General features: G+C 46.6%; 2 protein-coding genes across 5 annotated transcripts in view; one reads left to right on the top strand and one right to left on the bottom strand.

The window, feature by feature from the left end:
• SMG5 (SMG5 nonsense mediated mRNA decay factor) overlaps window positions 1-6184 on the bottom strand; it is a 40378-nt gene extending 34194 nt beyond the window's left edge. The window contains exons 1-2 of the mRNA XM_048513949.1: window positions 5908-6184; window positions 2634-2732 (exon numbers count right to left, since the gene is read on the bottom strand). Coding sequence (XP_048369906.1) covers window positions 2634-2732; window positions 5908-5978 — 170 coding nt within the window. The 5' untranslated portion in view covers window positions 5979-6184. The remainder of the gene's footprint in view (window positions 1-2633; window positions 2733-5907) is intronic.
• Window positions 6185-14673: 8489 nt separating this feature from the next.
• TMEM79 (transmembrane protein 79) overlaps window positions 14674-19975 on the top strand; it is a 29916-nt gene continuing 24614 nt past the window's right edge. For 3 of the 4 annotated variants that reach the window (XM_048513923.1, XM_048513914.1, XM_048513900.1), the window contains exons 1-2: window positions 14674-14811; window positions 18218-19148. In XM_048513923.1, coding sequence (XP_048369880.1) covers window positions 18404-19148 — 745 coding nt within the window. In that variant the 5' untranslated portion in view covers window positions 14674-14811; window positions 18218-18403. Of the gene's footprint in view, window positions 14812-14832; window positions 14908-18217; window positions 19149-19975 lie in introns of those variants that run through there. The other variant, XM_048513906.1, reaches the window with a different exon arrangement.

The following is a 19975-nucleotide window of genomic DNA, read 5'->3' as shown; positions in this document are numbered from 1 at the left end:
GATGTTTAGGGATCTGGAGGTATCTCCCTGAGGTTTCCGCTGATGGGAAAATATTGAGGTGTGCTAGCATGAATGCACAGAGTTGGTTAATGGATAACAGAGATGAGAGATATTTAGCTCTTGCTCTGTAACTTGGTTGTATTCCGAGGGAGCGGGGAGAGCATACAGCCGTCTTTGTTGGATAGAAACGATGATGTTCCAGATCCCTCAGTCTTTCGCGGATCTGATTGAAAATATGCAGTTCACTATCAGTCCCAACATTGTCCAAATCAAATCCTATGGTTCTGATTTTGTTAGGCTTGCCTGGTCACCTAGGAGGACCTGGTCCCAAGAGCTCAGGTAGAGAAGCTTTTGAAAAAGTTTATAAACTCTTCTATTTCCTCTTCCCACAACAGATACCTTGTGAGGGTGGGGCTGAGAGAGTTCTGAACAAACTGCGACTAGCCCAAGGTCACCCAGTAGGCTTCATGTGTAGGAGTGGGGAAACAAGCCCAGTTCTACAGATCAGAGGCCACTGCTCTGAACACTGTATCACGGTTGCGGGATAAGTTTTTGAAAGTCAAAGCTCCTTCCATTAGAACGCTTATACTCTGGAAAACTTATACCTTACAGTCCCTTCCAACTCTATGATTCTATGAAATCTTGCTGGTCTTTCAGGTGCTACTGAACTCAAACATAGTAAGAAGGCATGTATCCTAGCCAGCACCATGAGTACCAAGCATTTGCTTGCTGGGAAGATACTGGGCGATGTGAAAATACATTTGAGGGGAGAAATTCGTGAGCCAAGAAAAGTGTATTGTGGGCTAATGCCTTTTTTACGTACATTTGTAAGCTACTCCTGATTCTCATTCTGCATGAAAGAGCCACTCTGGCTTGCTGTATCATGAGAACCAGACCAGGAAAGGGATTTGGGCATCGTAGTTGATAGTTCCATGGGAATGTCAACTCAAAGCATGGCAGCTGTGAAAAAGGCAAACTCTATGCTGGGGATCATTAGGAAAGGAATTGAGAATAAAACTGCAAAGATTATCATGCCCTTATATAAAGCAGTAGTACGACCCCACTTGGAGTACTGTGTTCAGTTCTGGTCGCCATATCTCAAAAAGGATATCGAAGAGATAGAAAAAGTGCAGAGAAGGGCAACGAGGATGATTGAGGGTTTGGAGCACCTTCCTTATGAGGAGAGGCTGCAGCATTTGGGACTCTTTAGTTTGGAGAGGAGATGTCTGTGGGGGGATATGATTGAAGTCTTTAAAATTATGCATGGGGTAGAAAATGTTGACAGAGAGAAATGTTTCTCTCTTTCTCACAATACTAGAACCAGGGGGCATACATTGAAAATGCTGGGGGGAAATACTGGGGGGAAATAAAAGGAAACACTTCTTTACGTAACGTGTGATTGGTGTTTGGGATATGCTGCCACAGGAGGTGGTGATGGCCACTAACCTGGATAGCTTTAAAAGAGGCTTGGACAGATTTATGGAGAAGTCGATCTATGGCAGGGGTCGGGAACCCGCGGCTCGCGAGCCGCATGCGGCTCTTCCGCCGCTGTTCTGCGGCTCCATCAGCCGAGCCGCGGGGCCCCTCTTCACCTGCCCTGCAAGGAGCAGGGCGGGCGCATCGTTCCCCCGGTGGCCGGCCCGGCCGAGCCGCCGGGCACCTCTTCACCCGCCCTGCGAGGAGCAGGGCGGGCGCATCACTCGCCTGGCAGCCGGCAAGGCCGAGCCGCCGGGCCTATCTACGCCTGCCCTGCAGGCGAGTGTGTGTGTGTGAGAGGGCGGAGGGGGGGCGCGAGCGAGCGAGTTGGCAGGGGAGCGGAGGGGGGGCGTGCCAGCGAGTGGGGGGGGGTGAGGGGGGGTGGAGCCAAATGGCTCTTTGAGGGGAAAAGGTTCCCGACCCCTGATCTATGGCTACCAATCTTGATCCTCCTTGATCTCAGATTGCAAATGCCTTAGCAGACCAGGTGCTCGGGAGCAGCAGCAGCAGGCCATTCTGCTTTCACATCCTGCATGTGAGCTCCCAAAGGCACCTGGTTGAAATTTTTCTCTCTTTCTCACAATACTAGAACCAGGGGGCATACATTGAAAATGCTGGGGGGAAGAATTAGGACTAATAAAAGGAAACACTTCTTCACGCAACGTGTGATTGGTGTTTGGAATATGCTGCCACAGGAGGTGGTGATGGCCACTAACCTGGATAGCTTTAAAAAGGGCTTGGACAGATTTATGGAGGAGAAGTCAATCTATGGCTACCAATCTTGATCCTCCTTGATCTCAGATTGCAAATGCCTTAGCAGACCAGGTGCTCAGGAGCAGCAGCAGCAGCAGAAGGCCATTGCTTTCACATCCTGCATGTGAGCTCCCAAAGGCACCTGGTGGGCCACTGCGAGTAGCAGAATGCTGGACTAGATGGACTCTGGTCTGATCCAGCAGGCTAGTTCTTATGTTCTTATGTGGGCCACTGCGAGTAGCAGAGTGCTGGATTAGATGGACTCTGGTCTGATCCAGCAGGCTCTTTCTTATGTTCTAACAAGCAGGGTCCAGTGCTGGAGGAACTGTGTGGCCTCCTCACCAAGGTGGCCTTAGATTTCCATTTCTGTACCAGGAGACCAGGGAAAATCACAATACGCTTACTTGTTTCTCAGGCTGATGTTCTCCGGTTTAAATACTTCTTGATAAGCTGCCTTGTTTCCAAGAATGAGATCCAATCTATGCACTGCTTCTACCACAGCTCTACGACAACACACAAACAGAAAGGCAGAAGACATTAAGATCAGGAAGATGCTGTTTTGGGAAGTACACGGGGATTCTCTGTTCAGTTGATGACTCCTATACCTGGCTGTCAAAGGCATGTCCGAACGTACGTAACGAGATTCATAACGAGTCACCTCCCCCCCCCCAAAAAAAATTCAGTAATCCAAGACAACCACGCCTGTCTCCAGAAATGAGGGATTCTAGCGTGCTGCAGTGAAACACCCCAAGCTAATTATATTGAATGAATCACTCTCTATAGCTATGGCAGGATAAGAGCCAGGCAAGGCTCCTGTCTGTGAACACCGTTGAGACATCTCAGACATCTCCGAGCACTACTAGTCCCAGTGAGCAATGACCCAGCATATTCACCATCTCCAGCTCTGCTGCTGTATGCAGACAGTTGAAAATGCAGCACCTGACAAGGGGCTTTAAGGCACAAACAGATCTGACACAATAACGTCTTAGCCCTGAAGCTATTAATGGGCTTTTGGGTTTTAATACAAGGGATTTTTGGTACAAGGGAGGAATGTCAACAACGAGCTGTCTGGAACTTAATTTCATAAACTGAACCGTCAGTCTCTAAGGAACAAAGACCGTATCTCCAACTACTAGAATCCAAATCCTGACTGCACAGTTTGATCTAGTCACTATAGTGCTGATTGCTCCTTCGTTTCCTCTGAACTGCGCCTTTAAATGATGGCCAAAGGAGATACCAGAAGCTCACACTCTTATCAATGGAAACCAAAGGCATCTTGGCACCACAGACAGAAGACTGCAATTCATTATAAGAACACCACATTCTTGGCAACCACCAACCAGGTTTTGAACTTGCCACCACTAAGATGCATTAGAATCCCTGTTCTGCCATACAGACGCACAAATGCCAAGTACGATGTGCAAAAAGTGTTAAGAGCCAGCATGCTCAAACTAAGTGCCTTTCAGGTATGCAGCTTTAGGAAGAGCCTTCTGCAATCAAGATGCTTCATAGGCCAGACATAGGCAAAGCAGAGAATCACAGGGTAAAGTTGCTGAGTTTCCACTGAACAGCTGGCAGGCAGACACAGGGGCTGCATGCCCAGTATTCCCCTCAGAGGTCTGACTGACAGCAAGACAAGGAATACTACAAGCAAGGCTACTGGGAATAGGCAAATTCCTTTGCTCAGGCAGGTGGGGTAGGAGGTTAAGGATATCATATACATACAGTACCCTCAAAACATGCGCAGGGAAAATATGAGGCAGTGGGCTAATCACTATTAGTTCTGTGCCCGGGTATACACAGATTTGTTCCAACAGAACAGCAACAACAAACAGCCTTCACCATTTGGAATTACCACCCCACTTGACAGCAATGCAGCTTCGGGGTGGTTGCATTTGAGCCTGACTGGTGCATTCTGATGTCTGGTACTCAGCTTACTCATTGGGGAGAAACAAATTAGATGTTGTAGTCTATTAAAAGACCCAGAAATGGAGATGCATGCCAAGCTCCAGGGACGAAAACCAATTACAAGAATTTTGTCATCTTTATTGCTTCCAGGAGGACTACTCTAGTTTCAGGTCTGAGCCCATGTCATCCAGCTTGTTTCAGTCCACGGTTCAACAACAAGAACAGTTATAGCCTTAGCAGATGACCTTGGGAAAAAGTCAACTTCCCCCCCATAGGAAAGCATCTCACCTACAAGATCACTGGCAAACACCTAATCCCAGTGAAGTTCTGTGAAAGTGTCAGGAAGGAAAGAACCAAATCTCTATTAAGTGGAAGGGGGGGGGGGGGGCTGCTGAAATGTCTTGAAACACATCTTCCCATGACATGCCTCTGAAGATGTCAGTCTTGAGATGCAGATGAAATGCTAGGAGCAAAAACTACCAGACCACAGCCACACAGCCTGCAAAACCCACAACAACCGGTTGAATCTGGTCATGAAAGCCTTCCTGCAGCACCTTAAAGATTAACAATTTTACTGCAGGATAAACTTTCGTAGACTGGAGACCAATTCTTCACAAACTCAGATGGAGTGTTGTGCAGAAGTGGGCAAAAGAACAACATGGTTAAGTGGTTAGAGTATTGAACTAGGATCTGGAAGACCCAGGTTCCAAACCCCAATCTGCTGTGGAAGCTAAATGACCTTGGGCCAGTCGCACAGGCGAACCTACCTTACAAGGTTGTTTTGAGGATAAAAAAGAGGAGAGAAGAAAACTGTTCAGGGGAGAAAGGCAGGGTATAAATGAAGTACATAAATAAAAGGCTACTGCATAGGCTAACACCCCTTATGTTCATTTCTGATGCTATCACACTCTACCTTTTCCTATCCTCTTTGGCTCCTACTATATACCTCAGCCAAATAACAGATGGCCCACAAAATACAAGTTGTGTGTTCTATAATGCTCTATTAAGGACATAGGGACAAATAAACCAATGGCAGGAGAAGGAAAGATGAGTTGCCAAAAGGAAGTGAGAAAGAATCCTATAAAATTGGGGGGGGGGGGGGGGAAGACAGACAGAAATTGATGGACCTTTTCCAACATGTTGTGCAGCAATTTAGAGTATCAACCTAGGACCCAAGTGACCTAGGTTCAAATTCACACTCTGCCACAAAGCTTGCTGTGTGACCTTGGTTCAGTCACACTCCATGTAACCTACCTCAGTGGGTTGTTGTAAGGAAAATACTGTGGAAAAGAAAACAATATAAGGTGCTTTGGGGGAGCAAAGTAGAGTATGAACAATAGAAATAAAGTGATGGAGTGGTGGGGTAGAGAGCCATGGCTCTCTTTGTATCAGAGATCCCTTTTATGGGGCAGAACAAATGTTACGAGGAAGTGAGAAAATGCCCATTTTTAATCGGCGTGCGCGTGCTTCATCACCATTTACTTTGGTCAGGGGAAACGAAAAGGGGGAGAACTGGCGGGCTGTACCCCATAGATCTCCATCCCAGGTGCTGAAGGAAGGTAAAAATTGAAGGTGCATCTTCTTGCCCTTGAGACCTTTACCTGGCTAGAGAGAATCTGGGGGTCGGAAGCCCTCCTTGAATGCGGAATGCCCTACCTGGGGGAATGACTGGGGGAATAGATCTACACAGGTTCCGGGGCCATGTCACCTTCCGGCTTCCTCTGCACGTCCTGCTCCTACGACCCTGCTCAGCGGGCTTCCCTTACTCACCGGTAGAGCCGCTTGGTGTGGAGGGCCTTGGCCTCAGGCTCCCCGCCACCGCTTCCGCTGCCCTGGCTCATGGCGCCCGGCCTGGCCCTCCGGCTGCCTCCGAGGCTCTTTCAGCAGCACCACCTGCCGCTCCAAGCTCGCCCCGCCCTGCAGCGCCGCTCCACCCTCGGCTGCTGCTGCTGCTGCCGCATCTCTCGCCGCCCCCTCCTCTGCCCCAGCCGCCGCCACCGGCCCCTCTCGGCCGCCATCACGCCCGGCCTCTCTCCCCTCCCTCTTTGGCTCCTCCGGCGGCTGCGGCCGCGGCCCCCCCCCCTCGGCCAACTATCGCGCGACCTGGCCTCCGCTCTCGCGAGAACTGGCTCGCCCGCCATGGCTGCACTCGCCGTCCCTACTGCCGCAGTCGACTCCAGGTCGGACGAGCGTACGTCGTGACGTCAAACGCCGGCTGCTGGCAAGGGGAAGGGACTTCGGTGGCTTCAGTTCGCGAGATCGTCGCGAGAGCTTGACCGAAAGACCATTTGGCGCGCAAGAGTTTGCCAGGACTAGAGCGCGGGCAATATGGCAATTTGTCTGGGTTCAGACAGCGTTCAAATAAATTTTATTGGCAATAGTAGTGCCAGGCAAGTGTAGTCAGGTTTTGGGAAAGATCGGAGAGATAGATAAGTTTCCATTATTATTATTGTTGTTGTTGTTAGTAGTATTATTAATGTATTTAATTTATATTCCGCCCTTTCCCCGCAGGGCTCAGATTTTATATATCTGTATACATATAGATATAGTTATAGACATATAATAGATATACAGGTTCCACTATCTCATTCTGTATGGGTGTAGATTCTTCTGTTTTATTTAAGCATTCTCATATATAATTATTTATATTTTATTACAAATGTGATTTATAGCATTTATGTAAACACAGTGCTCAGTTCTCTTCATTTCCGTAGTATCCATATAGCATTCCTGTAAAGTACATGAGTGCCATTCTAAAGGGATTACAGCCTTCTAAACTGATTGAGTTTAAAATGTGTAACTCTTAAGAGTTGCACTGTTATTATCCACATATCTTTTACTATGAATTTGACTGGAAAGAAGTGTTCAAATGTTCTTCAAATAATCCTAGTTTGGCAACTAAATTCAATACAAAACTTCAATGTGAGTTAGATCTCATCTCTCATTCAAGTCAATAATACCTCTGTATATGCCTGTTTATGGTAACTACTGCAACTTGTAGAAAGGCAATAATCTGGCACTAACAGCTCAACTACAGTTTACATGCAACACAGTTAATTTGCATAGATTAGTGTGGGCAGTGGGAGGGGCGAACTGTCCATCTCTTCAACATATCATTGTGACCGCACGTATCCGCAGATAACAATTCCTAATGGTGTGTGGAAGGCCTTCAGCCTCCAAGTGGGACCTGGGGATTCCTATGTCTATGTCAGTTTGTCTGTAGAGATCTATAGAGATCTAGAGATCTATTCACCTAGAGAAAATGGTTGCTTTGGAGGGTGGATGCTATGACATCCCACCCCATTGAGATCCCTGGACTCCATTCCCAAATCTCCAGGAGTTTTCCAACCTAGAGCTGGCAACCCTACTCCCGTTCCCCACTGGTGACAAGGATATAGTGCAGCGATGGTGACGAGGATGGAGCTGGCAGTCCTAACTACCACTAATATTGTTTAATTAATTAATTAATTAATTGTATTTGTATACCGCCCTCCCCGAAGGCTCAGGGCAGTTTCCAACAAAATAAAAAGTTAAAGCATCATATATATAAGTTAATTAAAATACATAAAATATTAGACTAGAGATGGCTTCAGCTATTCTATTCCCCTTTTTATGAACCCACGGGAGGCCAGATGTTCTTATGGCGGAGTTGACATCCCGGCTGGCCAAACGCCTGGCGGAACAGGTCCGTTTTACAGGCCCTGCGGAAACTTTGTAAATCCCGCAGGGCCCTGATCTCACCTGGAAGCCTGTTCCACCAGGTAGGGGCCAGAGCCGTAAAAGCCCTGGCCCTTGTAGAGGCCAGCCGGATCACCTTGGGGCCAGGGATCACCAGTAGGTCCACCTCCGATGAACGGAGGGGCCTAGAAGGGCGATATAGGGAGAGACGGTCCCTTAGATATGCAGGGCCAAGGCCGCGAATGGCTTTAAAGGTCAAAACCAAAACTTTAAACATGACCCAGGTACTTGATCGGCCAGTGCAGTTGGTATAGGACCGGAGTAATCCGGTCCCTTGCTGTTGCTCCAGAAAGGAGTCTGGCTGCCGCATTCTGTACGAGTTTCAGTTTCCGGATCATGGCCAAAGGTAAGCCCGCGTAGAGCAAGTTACAGTAGTCTAATCTAGAGGTGACCGTGGCATGGATCACAGTGGCCAGATCAGAACGGGAGAGATACGGGGCCAGTTGTCGTGCCTGCCGCAGATGGTAAAAAGCTGCCTGGGCTGTCTGGGTGACCTGGACCACCAATGATAAAGATGGATCCAGAGTCACCCCCAGGCTCTTGGCAGACAAAGTTAATTTTAACGTCTCGCCAAGAAGGGTAGGCAGGCCAAAGGCCACTGGACATTCCCCCCGGCCCAGCCACAGGACCTCCGTCTTAGTGGGATTCAGCTTCAGCCGACTTGCACTCAACCAACCAGCCACAGCATCAAGACAACGCTGGAGAGCATCAGGGGCCGAGGTCGGGCTGCCCTCCATTGTGAACAAGAGCTGGGTGTCATCAGCGTATTGATGACACTGCAGCCCAAAACTCCGAACTAGACTCGCCAGGGGGTGCATGTAGATATTAAAAAGCATCGGGGAGAGTATCGCTCCTTGCGGCACCCCACACATAATGGGGCGACGCTTGGAGATCTCACCCCCCGATGCCACCTGCTGTCCCCGATCTCGGAGGAACGAGATCAGCCAATTTAAGGCTGAATCTCGAACCCCGATACCAGCGAGGCGGTGGACCAAAAGGTCGTGGTCTACCATATCGAACGCTGCGGTGAGATCTAACAACACCAACAGCGCCGAACCGCCTCTGTCCAAGTGTAGTCGGAGGTCGTCCACAACAGTGACCAGCACCGTCTCGGTCCCATGACCAGCGCGGAAGCCAGACTGGAAGGGATCCAGTACGTTTGTGTCATCCAGAAATCGCTGGAGCTGAGCAGCCACCGCTCGCTCAATTACCTTGCCCAAAAATGGTAAATTGGAAACTGGGCGGTAATTGGCCGGATCTCCAGGATCTAAGTGCGGTCTTTTTAGGAGCGGGTGGACCACTGCCTCTTTAAGCTGACCAGGAAAAACTCCTTGCTCAAGGGACTATATCCAACAGGTGGCTCCGAAGCTCCTCCCTGCCGGCTTTCACCAACCAGGAAGGGCACGGGTCAAAAGGACAAGTGGTAGATCGTACAGCATCCAGGATCCTGTCAACATTCGTTGGGTCAAGTAAGCTGAAGTGGTCCAAGAAAGGACCCAAAGACGGCCCAGGGGCCTCTAGTTCACATACCGTATCAATAGTGGCAGGGAGGGATTGGCGGAGGGTCAGGACTTTGTGTGTGAAGTAGTTCGCAAAAGCCTCACAGTCTAATGCCAAATCAGTCTCTTTTGGACCTATCGAAGAGGTCGTCAACGTCCGAATTACACGAAACAATTGTGCTGGGCGCGAACTAGCAGATTCAATAGCGGAAGCAAAATATGCCCGCTTCGTCTCCTTCACAGCACTCTCATAGGACTTCATAAACGATCGATATGAGTGTCTTGACCCCTCGTCAAGTACCCGCCGCCACCCTCGCTCAAGCCGTCTCAGTTCCCTTTTCATCTTCCTCAGCTCCTCGGTGTACCAAGGAGCCGGGTTGATGCGGGTACGGAGAGGACGCTTTGGAGCGATACCGTTGACGGCTTCAGAGAGCCTGGTGTCCCAGCTCTCTACCAGCTCATCTAGAGTAGCGCCAGTGGGCGGGAGTTCCCGTAGAGCATTTTGGAACCGTTCTGGTTCCATTAGTCTCCGTGGGCGGGCTAAAATATGCCCGTCACCTAGACGGGGGGGCATAGGAGCATCAATCCGAGCCTTCAGGACATAGTGGTCAGACCACGGCACTCTTCTACAGAGGATAAGACCACATGCACACCTGTTGTTGAATAAGTCATCCCAGAGTTTGTGTCGCTGGGGACCTAACAAGAGATTAATTAATGTAATAGATTAATTAATGTAATACTTCAAGAGATTAATTAATGTAATACTTCAATGTACCACCACTATACTCAAAAGCTTTGTCTGAGTGAAAAAGGAAAACTGAGGATGGCTTTAGTTTGTCAGTGCAGCTAGTACTGGATAAAGTGTTAGACTAGGTTCCTGGAAGACCCAGATTCAAATTCCCAGTTCTACCGTGGAAACTCACTGGATAACCTTGAGCCTACCACAAACACTCAGCCTGGCCTACCTCAGAGAATTATTGTGAGATAGTGGAGGAGGGGAGAACAACATTCTAAGCTGCTTTTAAGTCCAATTTGGGGAAAAACCAGGATGTAAATAAGTACCAAATGAATTGGTCAGCACGACAGACAGAACACCCTCTTAATTCCCAAGTCCTTGGAACATTCCCTCTGAGAGTGACCTCACTAAACAACATTGCTTCCTGGAGTGGGTAGTTTCAAGTCTGCAATGCAAACCTATCTCCACTTCAGGCAAAGTACAATTCTGCAAAACAAATATTGATAGAACAGTAGGACACTGTAGTCAATATTTCTCCTGCCAAGCTTATCACAGAGATATAGAGAAACATAAACCAATGAAATAGTGTTGTGCATGCTTCTGTGGTGGGAATTTGCTCCCTGCCTAGCGCGTGTTTCCTGCTAGAGGGGATTGCAATGGACCCCTCCACTCATGATTTTATTACAGTTTGCAAATGTACAGGTTGAATAGGTATTACAAATGTAGACAAGCAAGTACTCAGGCAGCTACTGGAAGCTACAGGACAAGCACTCTGGAATGTAAACTTTTTTTGCCTCCAGAAACTCTTAGCATCTCTGCCAACAACTGGAATAGGACCTGACAAACAAGATGGTGGATTAAATGGACAGCTGGCTTAACCCAGCAGAGTTTATGTCCTTATATCCTCCATTTGTGAAAAGGGAAAAAGAGGTCTTCATTGAACACTAAAAAGGACTCTGCTGTGGATCACTGGAGAAACAAATGCTGGGCAAAGTTCTCTGTTCTTCACTGCCAGTAACAGTACAGGAAGAGTCTCCGGCTACCTGTTAAATATATAGTTCCCATACCTAACTCAGTGTCTCTGTTTACCAGGAAAATCCCATTTCCCAATCTCCGTCTCTAGGGTTACCAGCCTCTAGTCGGTGGCTGGAAATCTCCCACTATTGCAACTGATTTCCAAGTGAAAATGGCCACTTTGGAAGGTGGACACCATGGTATTATACTCCATTGATGTCCCTCCCCAAACCCTTTCCTTCTTAGGCTCCCCGCCCCCACCCCCTGCAAAATATTCAGTTATTCCCAGCTCAGAACTGACAACCCTATATGCCCTGATAAATCACAATTCCTGCTTGGGCCTTTTGGATTCATTTATTAATATATTTCTGTTCTATCATCCAAAGGCAATTCAAAGCAGCTTAAAAACTTCATTGTGTGAAACTGCTAATGTTATCATGCTCTAGAGGTCAGCTCCTTCTCCAGGGTTTCTAGAAATTAAATCTTCCAATTGGGAATGAAGGGCTTTTTTCTTTAGTGCACATGGACATAAAGGACAGATGGCTATGTGTCTCATAGTGCAGAGGTGGCTATTTCCCATGCTGCAGCTGCTGTTTTGATTTACTGATAAGAACAATTACATTTTTCTAGCATATCTTCCACCTAAAGAACAAACCACTCCTTGCTTTTAAACCAATAACGGCCAGGACACTGGTGTAGTAAATGAATAAACATATGGCAATATATGGAGATGGCCAATTCTTCACTGGTGCGTGTGGAAACGTGCCTTCCATCTGAGAATGCACCCAATAAATCAGCCATAGGAACAGCCATTTGTCTGTGAGTTAGAGCCCAGCTGCAAACTCAAAGATGTCATAAAACTGCAAGCACAGAATACTTCACTGCTTACAGGTACAAATGGCTGTGGCTGAAGTTAGAATAAAAGGTTTACCTTGCTACCGTGCTTCCCCGAAAATAAGACAGGATCGTATATTAATTTTTGCTCCCAAAGATGCGCTATGTCTTATTTTCAGGGGATGTCTTATTTTTCTGTGTTCTGTTCGTCTTACTTCTGGGGGATGCCTTATATTTCGCACTTCAGCAAAACCTCTACTACGGCTTATTTTCAGGGGATGTTTTATATTCAGGGAAACTGGGTAGAATGTCACAATTAAAAGCAGTGGCGTATCTGTCCGGGACAAGGGGTAACCCCTGTTCCCGGGCGCAACTAATCTGGTCACATGGGGGGCGCAAAATTGCCCCCACACTGTAAGCACATAGACTTGAAAAGCCATGAATACCAGAACAGAGATAGTGTTGATCAAGATTATGGAGGCCTTGAAAGACATTATACTCTCCACATCTGATAGGATTCATCTGATCTGTCTGATTTGTATTCCTGCATGGCAGGGGGCTGGACTTGATGGCCCTTGTGGTATTTTACAACTCTTATGATTCTAAGAGCCTTGGGGTCATTCTGGATCCAACACTACTGCTGGAGGAATTAATATAGCTGCAAAGAACACTTTTTCTAACTAAATCTAGCCTGCAAGATGGCCCCCTACCTTGATATGGATGATCTGGCTACCTGAGTTACCATACCATGGTAACATTGAGACTAGACTACTGTAATCCTCTCTGCCAAGGGCTCTCCCACAAGTCAATTCAGAGACTGCAGTTTGTGCAGAATGCTGCAGCTCAGCTGTTATCAGGAGCCAGACAGAGCATACCTCACTTTCATTCTGCAGTTGCTCCATTGGTTGCCCATCCATCACCAGGTGCAATTTAAGGTACTGGCTATCACATACAACCCCTTTATGCCTTTGGTCCCTGTGGGGCCAGTCAGTCCCCAATGTTCCACCATGACATCTTCACTCACTTTGCAGGTACCACCCTGCAACTGGACAAAATCAACAACTGTCTTTTAGGGGTGCCAATGTCCAGTGGGACATGGGGATCCCCCAAAATCACAGCTCATCAATTCCCCTGGACACAGTAGATGCTTTGGAGAATGGACTCAATGCCATTGGACCTAACTGAGACCCCTGTCCTCCCCAGGATTCATCCACAAACCTTTCGTAATTTTCCAACCTGGATCTGGCAACGCTCCCATTCCCCACCCTCTGCTTCTGGCTGGTGGGGGGCCTGGCAACCCTACCACCCATTCATGTGCCTTCTCTGGTGTGGCTCCTATTTTATGGAATTATTTGCCTGTTGAGGTCAGGAAGGTTCCTACCTCTATGGCTTTCCAAAAAACAATGCAAAACAAAAATTTTGTGCAGAAAGTAGAGCTATTGTGTAAGAAAACAATTCTGAAAGCAGCTTGGGGGGAAAGGGTTAGGGATTGTAGAGTATACAATTATAGAGAATACAACATAGAGTATACTGTGTGTAGCTTGTATCTGTTGCTGTATGTGGGTTTCTTTTTGTATTGTTTAATGTGTGTCAGGCTAATACTTATGCTATGTCTAACCACTGTTTTCGATCTTTGGTTGGTTCCAGACTTTTTTTTACAAGCCAATTCTTATTGCATTGTCTATTGGACGCAACATTCTGCCGATTTAATTGATATTCTGTAATCTGCCTTGAGCCCCAATGAGACCAGCTGACTACCAGTAATGTAAATAAAAATAAATCCAAATTAAAATGTAACAAGCTATTCCCTCAAAGACAAAAAATAGGAACGGTCGTTTACCAGGGACAAAAACAGAGACAGATGGAGCTCAAGTTTAAAAAGATGTTTCCCTTTTACGTTTCCCTTTTTTCTAAATGTGTGTGCGTGCGTGCGTGCGTGCGTGCGTGCATGTGTGTGTGTGTGTGTAAAAACCGAAAGGAAGACTGGCTTGTGTGTAGTGTGTGTAAACCGAAAGGAAGACTGGCTTGCTTATCCACCTGTTTTGCATTTTGGAATGACATATTGTAGGATTATGAAAGACCGGATGAGTTTATGGCAGCTGAGTTTTTAAAATCAATTTCCCCTCCCCTTTCCAAGTTTTATGGAAACAGAGCCAGCATGATGTAGTGGTGAAGAGCTGGTGAACTCTAATCTGGAGAACTGGGTTTGATTCCCCACTCCTCCACATGAGCAGCATAGTCTTATCTGGTGAACCAGATCTGTTTCCCCACTCCTACATTCCTGTTGGGTGACCTTGGGCTTGTCACAGTCCTTCAGAACTCTCTGCCCCACCTATCTCTCAAGGTGTCTGTTGTGGAGAGGGAAAGGGAAGGCGTTTTAAACTGCCTTGAGTCTCCTTACAGGAGAAAAAGCCAGGGTATAAATCAAAATTCTTCTTCTTCAATTGAAGGCCATGAATGCTGTAATCATTGTTGGGCCTTTACAGTGTCGTAACACCATTCTTTCTTATCTTGATTTAACCAAGTATCTGAGTAAACTAGTTCTGCTGTTAATTTTTTTTTTTACTATATGTGGGTGAATACAGCTACATTTTTCAGTTGACGTATTTTTAAAGAAACCGTTTTGGCCCGCCTCAAGGTGCTGGAGGGTGGGTCTAAGCCAGCCAGCCAGCCCTCCTGTCCTTTTACGCAAGCCCCACCTGGGCTGGTTAGACTGGTTTGAAAGTCCAAGGGAAAGCACAGGGGAAGCATTACAATACGCATTACAGTTCCCAGCAGAAGCAGACCTTCAGCAACCGGATTTACTTCCTAGCAATCGGGAGCAAGCTCAGTTTTGTTTCCTCAGGTTAAAAAGTGAGTTTCAAAGAGGGGAAGGTGGGTTGGGTGGAGCAGGTAACAGGGCGAAGGGTGTGTGGCCTGGTGAGTTTATGTATGCGTATCTCTGCCTGGGTAAGATCCATTTTCTTTCTTTTTCTGTGAAGTTTTTGGAGGTTGTTCTTCCCTGTAAATTCACTTCTGCCTTTATGATTTGCCTCCTGTTCTAAACCGGCTTCAAACACTTTCCTGATTGCGGCGATTTCTTTCTTGCTCTCCTTTTTACGCCTGATGGTCTCATGTCTACGTGTGGGACTTTTGATAGGGTGGAACTGTAAAATGATCAAAGGGACCCTATTGAAGTGGATTACGTAGTCTTGCCTTTCCCCCTTGCGGATTTAGCTTTTTTCCGTGTAATCATCCTTTATGCTACTATGTGCCAAAAATCTGGTTTTAACTCATTGGCCAGGAATCAGTATTGTTGTTGTTATTGTAAATTATGCCAAGGTTTAGTGCAGGAATGTGTTATTTTTGTGCCAGGGCTCCTCCGAACATCACAGAATGCCCTCACAGTTTGGGGGCTATAGAGAGGTGGCCATTTTCAGGTAGGTTTTAAGGGGACAGGGTAAAAGCCTGTCCTGGTTTTAAGTTCTAGCACAGTGACTCTAGGAACTCCCAAACATAGAGGGTCCCCAGACTGAGACTGTAGCAACAGTCTTGACATTGGCTGTTGTGGGGTTCCCAGGCTGTGTGGCCATAATGGCCAATTGACCATGCTGGCAGGGGCTGATGGGAATTGTAGTCCATGAACATCTGGAGTGCCATAGGCTCGCCACCACGGCCATAGTCTGATAGTTATTGCCTGCATCCGTGGCTGGCATCTCCAGAAGTATGTCACAGCAAGATAACACAGAAAACCCACAACAACCAGTTGATTCCAGCTGGGAAAGCCTTCAAACAATATAGTCTTGATGCCCTCCTCCATAGTCTTTCTCTCGGGGCAAATTTGAACATCATTTAACAGGGCTGGAATGGGAAGACTCAGCATTTTCACTCTAATTTACCTATCCCTGTGAAAATCCTGTCTCTCTTTTTTTCTTAGATCTAAACTATTTTCCCTCTTACATTCTTCATGTTGGTGCTAAAGGGAGCAGCCCAAAAGCTGGTTTACCTAGAAATAGGACCCATTTTATTTAATGGGGCTTACTTCCAGGAAACTGCATTTAGTGAGCCAGCATGGTGTAGTGGTTAAGAGTAGGTGGATTCTAATCTGGAGAACTGGGTTTGATTCCCCACTCCTCCCCCTGAGTGGTGGGGGCTTATCTGGTGAACCAGATGTGTTTCCGCACTCCTGCATTCCTGCTGGGTGACCTTGGGCCAGTCACAGTTCTCCAGAACTCTCTCAGCCTCACCCACTTTGTTGCGGGGAGAGGAAGGGAAAGGAGCTTGTAAGCCATCTTGAGTATCCTTACAGGAGAGAAAGGGTGGGATATAAATCCAAACAACAATTCCTCCTCTTCCTTAGAATTGTAGCAGCATTCCACTAGGGACGTGGGGACGATATAGATTGACAAGTATGTACCTCATTTGAATCTCTGTTCTGCAATGAACTATGGGGCACTTTTCAGCTCTCAGTATCGACTTACTTTACACAAGGCTGTTGTAGTTGTAGGCATCAGTTCAGACTTCACAGCAGACCAAGGTTAAGGAAGCGTAACTTTGTTGGGCACTCTATTTGAATTGGCGGAGTATGGTTTAGTTATTGGTCAGCAATCCGGAATTAGATATCAGGGTTGAAGTGAATTTACAAGTTGAAGTTTGTGCTGGCTGTGGTGATGTCCTATAAAAGTGCATGCGCCTGGACTATCTGATCTTTAGTATCTGTGTATGTGTGGTGCTTTCCCACCCCCACCCCCCACAAATTACTTATTTATTTACTTTATAGCCTGCATTTTTCACTGAAACTGGGAGGGGTGGGGTTACAGATTTTAAAAGACAGGTCCTGCCCCCCCCCCCAATCTGACAGGTGTGACTTTGAAGAAAATAAATGGGATTGGGGGAGGAAAGGGGGTAACAATATGAACAATATGAATATGTGCAATAGTGCAATATGTGCAATAGAGAACAAATATGAATATGTGCAATAGTAAATACTTTATAAGCTACAACTACCCTTATTTACCAAGCAGCGTTCCTGTTTTTTTGTTACCTGTTGTTAGCAAATTGCTGTTCTTGTTTGTATTTTGTCTTTGGGAGATGCTTTGTTTAATCCTTGTGAGTGCAAATTACTGTCACTGCTTCAGGGCTCAGTTCCCTCCTCAGCATTTTTGCAAGTGAAATCTCTGTCTGAGTGGCTGCATCTTGTCTCCAGGGCTGATGTGCTCAGGTGCATGGACATTAAGGCACCAGTTGACAAATGCATGGCTGCAGTTTAACACCTTGCAGAGGCTGAGTTCTCTTTTGGAGGGTGATAGGTTAGGAAAGCATCAGGTAAGTATGCTTTTCTATATTGGACAAACACTATCTTGGCTCTTAATTCAATGGAGAATCAGCTATGGCAGGTTAAAGGCTTCAGCAGTGCATTGGATCTAAGGGAGAAGCGAGCAGGTTTTTTTTGGTATAAGAACAGGAGTGCCACAAACATCTTATTTTCATTGATGACAAATTGGTGGAATGGAATTTCAGGTCTGGGGATGAGGACTAAGGAATCAAGGCAGACTTCCGCCTGCAGTGTGTGATGTTCTCATTTCCTCTCTCCCACAGCAGCTCAAAAAGCATCCAAAATCTTCCCAGAAAAAGGATGAGAGGAAGATTTTGGGCTGTTGCAGGAGGGATGAAACAATAACATTGTACTCTGCAGGTTGAAGTCCTTTTGCCTGTGAAAAAGTCAATCTAGATCCAGCACAACAACTTTACAAAATGAATTAATTATGAGGATTTGAAAAGAAGAGAGATGGGAATAGGGCTACATTTGGGGAGAAGTTCCAGGAATAAAGGGGAAGGGAGAATGTGTCGGGTTGCTTTAAAGGAGCAAGAGACTTTTGGGTGGCTTGGCTAAAGCCCGTCCCCCCCAGGATACACATTTTTCAAACCTGGCAGCAGGCCAAGAAGGAAACGTTCAGGTTAAATTTGGTTCTGGTTTCTGGCCAGGCAGTAGCTCTACAGTAACCAGAGCTCATTCCTTTCAACAGTTGAAATCAGGATCAAAGTCCAGGTCAGATTACATCCCTTCCCCTCCAAGCTTGATGTTTGATATCTCTCTCAAAGATAAACCATGGACTAGAACTCCTTTTATTCATTCCTTTATAAACTCCTGTAAAATTGACCTTGTGATTTCCTTGTAAGCAACAATGTTGTCTTGACTCGGAGTCTCAGTTTACCGAATGTTTATGAAATCATCTTATGTGTGCACGTCTTTAAATCTTTTGTGTACTTTCCACTCTAGAGACAATGAGATGGCCCACAGCCTAAACTTTCCACAGATGACCACCTCTCCTTCCCAAATCTCCACTGAGATATTTTGTTCGTGAGCTAAGAAGAAATTGCAGTCATGGACATCTAGCTTGATAAACCTTTGCAGTACCAGGGGTTGCCAGAGTTTGGATTGCTCTGAAAGGGTTGGAGACCCAAAATGGCAGCTACCACCTCTGTTATCCTTTCTGAGGAGGTGGCATTGGTGGTTTTGGGGAACGAATTGCCACGGGACAAGGTGAACCAAAGCTACCCTCACGAGCAGAGTTCTGAGGATCCGGAGGCTACCCTACGGTGGAGTGATGGCTGTCACAGTTCCGCTTGTAAGGCTCCAGTGCCTGAAGTATCTGAGAGTGACATGAGGCCTAATCCGGAGGGGAGCAGAGAAGATGCCAATAAGGGGTCTGTTGTGGATGAAGTCTTTCCCAAAGCTGTCACCACCAGTGAGGAAGATGGGGATAGCAATGGGATGCCTGAAGTGGCAGCTCATGTCTTCGTCCCCATTGACCCTTGTTGCATCCAACGCACCCCAACAGGGGACGAAAAGAAGAGGAAACAGGAATACGAAGAGGAAATTGTGCGCTGCGAAAAGGAGAAAGGTGACCCCGAGAAGCAGAACTTCATCGCTCGTGGGTATTCCACACAGTTCGATGACTTGCCAAGCTGTGATGGAGACCGAGCCAAGTCATTCTCTGAGAGGGTGCAGTGCCTACAGTGCCGCAACTGTAACTCTGCCAATCTTAAAGCTGTGGCATCCATGATTGGCGCCACAATAATTTTCCCTTGCCTGATTTATGGCGCATACGTCTTCCTGCCCTTTGATGCACCTCTGATGTCTTCCATGAGTGCCCGTTTGGTTTACACGCTTCGCTGTGGGGTGTTTGCTTCTTTCCCAATCATCATAGGTGAGCAAAACTTTATGGTTTGTGTCTTTTTAGCATGAGGATGGTTGTAAGAAAGGGACAAAGAATTTCCTAGCAACATCACTAGTTCAGCATCCTGTCTACAAGTAGTAACCAGTTAGATGTCCCTGGTAGGAGCTCATAAACAAAGTATTGTGGGAGAATCCCAGGCTTCATCTCCTCATGCATTTGCAGCAAGCTATATTCTGCAGTCTTTATTGATTGTATAAATACATTTTTAACGATCCATTTGTTTTGCACAATGTATTCATTTCCCGCTTGTTTTGGGGAGGGGAAAAAGTGTAGGGCCCACACTGGCTCACCTCCTCTCTTATATTTTACTTGTCTATTGTTTGTACTCGTAAAGGCTAGAACCTTGCTTTTATTGGGGGCGGGGAGAAGAAAGAGGAGATTCTCAGTGTGGAATTCTGTGGCCAGTTCTGGAGTCTGCATTTATGCAGGGAGGAAGCTTGTGCTGGTCATGATGTCTGCTTCCTTCTGATATTTTTAAGGACATTTTCGCTTTCCTGTTGAGACTCTTGTGTGGTTTAGAAATATACATTGTCTAGGACAGTCCAGAAGCTTTGGAAGCACACCTGTTCCACTGTATTGAGTTTTGGGAAAACCTGTTCTGTCAGTTTGCAGCAGAAGCCGGCTTTGCACAGCACTGATTGGCCAGTTGCAAACACATCACAGTTCCATCTGTCCCCATTTGCGTTTTACATCTTTTGTTAAAATAGATTTTCCTTCTTTAAAGAACCTGAAGATATATCAGACTGCAGTTGGAAGAAGTTTAGAAGGTTAACCTTGAACACTGTAGGAAAGAACAG

The sequence above is a fragment of the Sphaerodactylus townsendi genome, linkage group LG01, assembly GCF_021028975.2.
Source record: "Sphaerodactylus townsendi isolate TG3544 linkage group LG01, MPM_Stown_v2.3, whole genome shotgun sequence".
NCBI classification, from domain to species: domain Eukaryota; kingdom Metazoa; phylum Chordata; class Lepidosauria; order Squamata; family Sphaerodactylidae; genus Sphaerodactylus; species Sphaerodactylus townsendi.
This window is presented reverse-complemented; position numbering and strand designations above follow the sequence as displayed.